The sequence below is a fragment of the Neltuma alba genome, unplaced genomic scaffold (genome assembly GCF_004799145.2).
Source record: "Neltuma alba isolate B1F8T4 unplaced genomic scaffold, ASM479914v2 tig00010830_pilon, whole genome shotgun sequence".
NCBI classification, from domain to species: Eukaryota; Viridiplantae; Streptophyta; class Magnoliopsida; order Fabales; family Fabaceae; genus Neltuma; species Neltuma alba.
Genome location: NW_021635633.1, coordinates 22,111 through 27,620, shown reverse-complemented (window position 1 = coordinate 27,620; position 5,510 = coordinate 22,111). Strand labels below are relative to the sequence as shown.

At 35.4% G+C, this 5,510-nt stretch overlaps 1 protein-coding gene across 2 annotated transcripts; it reads right to left on the bottom strand.

Annotated features, from left to right (window-relative positions):
* Window positions 1–553: 553 nt before the first annotated feature.
* LOC114759359 (ACT domain-containing protein ACR4) lies at window positions 554–3,558 on the bottom strand. 2 transcript variants are annotated; one of them, XM_028948524.1, is made up of 7 exons: window positions 3,430–3,558; window positions 3,293–3,338; window positions 3,091–3,205; window positions 2,923–2,990; window positions 1,694–2,302; window positions 1,461–1,565; window positions 554–1,378 (listed from the first exon to the last, which is right to left on the bottom strand). In XM_028948524.1, exons 1-7 carry the CDS (start codon window positions 3,501–3,503, stop codon window positions 1,028–1,030), a joined length of 1,368 nt encoding a protein of 455 aa, XP_028804357.1. In that variant the 5' UTR covers window positions 3,504–3,558; the 3' UTR covers window positions 554–1,027. The 2 variants fall into 2 exon arrangements, with proteins under 2 accessions (XP_028804357.1, XP_028804358.1); XM_028948525.1 differs by having other exon boundaries at window positions 3,091–3,212; window positions 3,293–3,486.
* Window positions 3,559–5,510: the final 1,952 nt, after the last annotated feature.

The window sequence follows — 5,510 nt, the reverse complement described above, 5'->3', positions numbered from 1 at the left end:
TCACAGCAAATGCACCTTTTGGAGAGTGAGAAGAGAGAACGCAGGAGGAAAGAAAGCAAGTCGGTAAATTCAGTTTCTCAAACAGATTTTGTAACTAAAAAACAAAACTTCCACCCCCATCTGTCCTTATCCATAATTTGAAGAAAAATTACAAATCACCATTTGAGACCCACAGGTTATATTATTCGCACTAGAACCCCAAAGTTAATGAGCTTGGACCCAATCCACAAAGGGTGGACTGGCCCATTTTCTATACAATTATTTTCAAATATTTTCTTATATTTCCTTCTTAAAGGAAACTGCAACTATTTTACAAATACACAACACACAAGGGTCACGCCTTTTATGTGTGTGTGTGTATTGATAATGCAAACATAACCCATGATTTTTACCTGCTTGGATAGAAAGTTGTTTAAATTTTGTGTTGCAAAACGTAAGTTTCATCAATCTACTAGTCTATCTTCGAAGCAATTAACAAGAGAAACAATTACAATAAGCCAACAAATGATTATGATTGTCAGCTTGGTTCATTTTTCTCCCATAACCATTTCACATTATTCTTTCTCCTTCCATTGGTGTGTGCCTTGGAAGCATCGTGCACTTGTTGCCTTTGTGAAGTTGAGCATATAGCTTGGACCAGTGCGGTTCCTCATATTTATGCACAATGATGTAAAGCTAAAACAAGAAACACAACAAGGGACATTCCTATATGTACAAAAGCATGCCCAGTGACTAAACTTTACAACATGACATCTAATTAAAAAGCATATGCTGACACAAGACCTAGAGAAATCATAGCGATGATATGTTCCACATCACAGTCAACTATGACACATCACACAGAAACTGGGTGGGTGAGAGGAAACAAAGAATTTTTTTTTTTTTTTTTTTTTTGGGGGGGGGGGGAATGATAGACTCTACCTTTGTGAGAGCCTCAAGTTAGAAGCAAGACCCACTATTCCCACTTCATTTCTGTCTTCATTTGATCCTAAAGTTCCGAATGGGATTTCCCTTTTCAAACTGGGCATCAAGAATAAGACTTGATGAGACCCAAGTTATAAAGGAATTTCTCGGAGCTTGATCGAAAGAGATTACCCAAAGAGGATAATCTGCTGCTCTCCTGGGACGGAGATCTTGACGAGCACACTTCATCTTTGATACGCAGTATGGTTAGCCCAATCTCGTTTCGAACTGCCTCTACTGTTTCACTCCTAACAGCATTTCCCGACACATCAGTCACATAAAATACATTCATGGCTTGGCGTCCGCTTGTTGTTACTTCAGCCCTACTCACTGAAAGTCCGTTTTCTCTAAATATGCGAGTCACATCTGACAGTAGCCCAAGCCTGTCTTCCCCACAAAGCTCCAGCTGTATACCCTGTACCAATCACCATAAAATGTAAATAAAAGGTCAAGAAATTGATAGCCACATTCCAATTCAAACAACCATGTGTTGGTACCTCAGAATTTCGTCTCCTAATCGCAGCCTCCAAGCAGTGTATTACTCTTTGCCTCTCTGCTTCAGAACTAATAGGGCAACCATCCATATGCCTTATATAATATTCCTGTAAACCAATAGAAATCAGATTCTCAATCAAAGTATCTGATTTCTGGGTCAAGGATCCAAACAGTACTGATAAAATATTAAGCTGAATTTCTGCTGCATTCAAGCATTGAGGGAAAACAATGAAACCTGATATGCCTCTGGTCCTTCAGCAAGGACGGTTCCATGGTAAACCGCATATTGCATGTCCGTGAGAGTGCAGACTGTATCAAAAAGTAACTTGGGTCGGTCTGGACACCTTAAATTCACTACAGTGTATCTCTTATCTGCACAATCATCAACAGTCACAAGCGTTTTGCTTCTGTCACTAGATGTTGTAGCTGATCCACAGTCTGCTTCACTTTTGTCATAGTCACGATCAGCATACATCATTTGATGAAGCCTACGTTCCTTATGTGTGGAACCAACGGAAACAGCAGTGTTGGCAGTCCGCTTGTCACTGTCACCTTTCAGCACATACAGTAGAAGCTGTTTAATCTTAACAACCCGATCAGCGTTGTCAATGGGCAACCCAGTTTCCTCGTCACTGATGTAGACAACTGATGCCATTCTAGAATTGTGGGTCCACACTTCTGCTGCTACCACATTGCATTTCAGGTCCGCAAGAACTGCAAATACCTCTGAAAGTAATCCTGGCCTGTCTCGTCCACTCAATTCAATCGTTGTGTGCTCTGCTGCAGCTTGCACCCCAACCGACCTTCTCAACGACCGGAAACTATGCCCTCTTGGACCAAGTGACTGTAAAATCCCAAAAATAAAATAAAATACAATAAAATGAAGTTTAATATGACTTGGATAATTCACAAAGAATGACCTAAGAGTATAGGTGCAGATAAAGATTTGAACATAAATTACTGCTTCTGCTTTTGTCTGCTATGATTCTTTTTCAATGTAGTTGTTGATTAAACACAGGAGTTTCTTTGTTGGAATTATATGCAGACCAAGCAATCAATTATTTTGGTTCTGTTATTTCTTTTTAAAGAATCTATGAAGTTTGAATCCCAGACTGGTATCATGGTACTTCCATTTTCCCCCGTTTCTTTATATATTGCACTCAAAAGGCACTACCCAAAGTGTATGGAAGATATTTAAGATCATGAATTGAATGAAACAAAATTCAAGATGTGTTAAAATTCAGAACATGTGCCTTGGGATACCAGAGGAATCTATAAGCGAACCATAAATTAGGTTCTGCCATCGAAAAGAAGGACAATTAGGTTCATTCTTAGACAACTAATGCGAAGGTAAATTTAGGAAATAGGGTAGACTAATAGAAATATAAACAGGTATGTTTCTTAGAAAAAATTTCAAAATAAATATGCCTTAAAGAGTAATTCAGACTAGTTTCACAGATCTACCTGTTGAATGCGCTCAGCTACATCGTCTTCAAGAAGCTTATTCCCATTTCGATCCGTAACATGAAAAACTGAGCAAAAACACATAAAGGAACAAGATAAATGAAAAGAAACAAAATTAATGATCCAAAATGTCACTGTAATTTCATAAAATTAAAAGCCAAAGCCTACCATCCATGAACCATTCTCCGTCCGAAGAAATGTAAGCCCGTCGTATGATAAGATTCATATCAGTAAGAACCTGAACAACCTCAAGCAAGCTCCCACGCCTATTCGCGCTATCGACCTGCAAACTTCCAGAACAGGGTTAGGAAGCGACGCACTGCAATGGGAAACAGAAAATCCAAGAAAGCCAATAAAAGAATGAAAATACCTTAATTAAAGTAGTGGTGGAGCTGGAAGTGTTATCAACAGAAACCCTGGTCGCTCAAAGAAATTGATACATGAGACAGAAAGAAAAGAAAAGCGATGATGAGAGAGTGTGTGAAAGTGAAGAAAAATTGAACGAACATGGGAGGATTCATGCGAATGACGAGCTTCTCGAATTCCTCATCGACCTGCAGGGAAGACGACCAACAATCCATTTTGAGGCAAGAGGCGAGACGCAAGAAACGAAGGGAGAGGAGTGAAGCGAGTATGATATCGTTATCCTAATCATACTCCCAAACGGAATCACGTTTCGTTTGCTTTTCTTTATCAACTGATTAATTAATAATTAATTTTTTTTTGGTAGAGTGATTAATTAATAATTAATTATTCATTAATTAATACTCATTCCAATCCTATTATAAGCTTTAAATTTAAGAAGAGGAGGGAAGAAGAGAGAAGGGAGAGAAGTGTAATTCATTTTATAAATTTTAATTTGAATTTATTTCAACATTTTTTTATTTTATTTTTAATTATCTATTCTTTTTTATTACGTTCTTTTAATACATTTTCTTTTATTTTTTAGTAATAATAACGATATATTTAAAAACAAAAATATATATTTTTAATTAATTTTAATTGTTTTTTGCTATACACAAATTAGTTATTTAAAATTTATAATAAGAACTAAATGGAGTATTCACACAAAAAGAAGTATGAAAACACTACCCTTAATTATGGAAATTTCCAAATGAAAACCACAATGATGTAATTATTATTAAAGAATGACTTTAATATATAAAATGACAACAATTACGATAATAATGATTAGTTTTGCAATAACACTTTACCAAGTAACCATTTTTTGGCCAAATAAAAAAGTAGCAATGTTAACTTACCAAATAACAATGATTAAAGTAGTTATGACTAATTTCATTGATAACAATTAGATTCAAAAGCTTAATTGATTTGAAAGGACGTACGGACCGGTTAAATTCAAGTACCAAATGGATGATCGAGGTAGGACCTTAAGAGAACTTGTCTCTCACAATCCTAGCTATGAAGACACTATAAGATTAATCACTCCCTTGATACTATCGAGTATTCTCATTAGAATACAAGGATGCAAACAAGGCTTACACAAGAGAAATAAAATTCTCCATATTATTAATTATTTAAGGGTTAAGGTGCAATTTTAACAACAAAGTTTTTCCGAAAAAACACTGGGCACCATAAAGTTTATTTGGGTGCAAAAATATACATGAAGTTGTCAAAAGGGAGCATCTGGCACCATGCCGTTAATGTCCGTCAGTTTACCGTTAGAGGGGCCCAAAAAGTCAGTTTTAAGGTGCATTTTTAACAACAAAGTTTGCATCAAGGGGCATTAGGCACCATGAAATTTATTTGGGTGTAAAAATATACATGAACTTTGTAAAAGGAAAAAAATAACAAAATTCTTCAACCTCCATAAACATCCATTAATTTTATTCTTTTTGGTCTCACCAAATGCTATATTTTCTCTCTGTAAATTTTCACTTCCAAGCCGATCCATCTTTCTCTCATCATAGTCAACACGCACACTCTCTCTGTCATGTTGTTTTCTGAGCCTCCAAGCCTTTTATATGTATTTAAGCAAAACACATCTTTCCTTCTAGGATATGAGGTTCATTACTTGCACCCGAGTACTACCTCCAGTCCTTAATATAGGATCCAATGGACTAATTTGAGGAGATTAAAATAAATAAATAAATTACTTTAAATATTATATTATTTATTTATTTGATGCAATAGCATATAGTACATGATCTCTCTAAAATATTTATATGCATCATTAAATTATATATTAGTTTACAAGCCAAAAAAATTAATTTGGAGAAAAAACAATAAATATAATATTTTAAAGTAATTTATTTATTTATTTTTAATCTCCTCAAATTAATCCATTGCATCCTATATTAAGGATTGGAGGTAGTACTTGGATGCAAGCAATCAACCTCATATCCTAGAAGGAAAAGATGTGTTTTGCTTAAATACATATAAAAGGCTTGGAGGCTCAGAAAACAACATGACAGAGAGAGTGTGCGTGTTGACTATGATGAGAGAAAGATGGATCGGCTTGGAAGTGAAAATTTACAGAGAGAAAATATAGCATTTGGTAAGACCAAAAAGAATAAAATTAATGGATGTTTATGGAGGTTGAAGAATTTTGTTATTTTTTTCCTTTT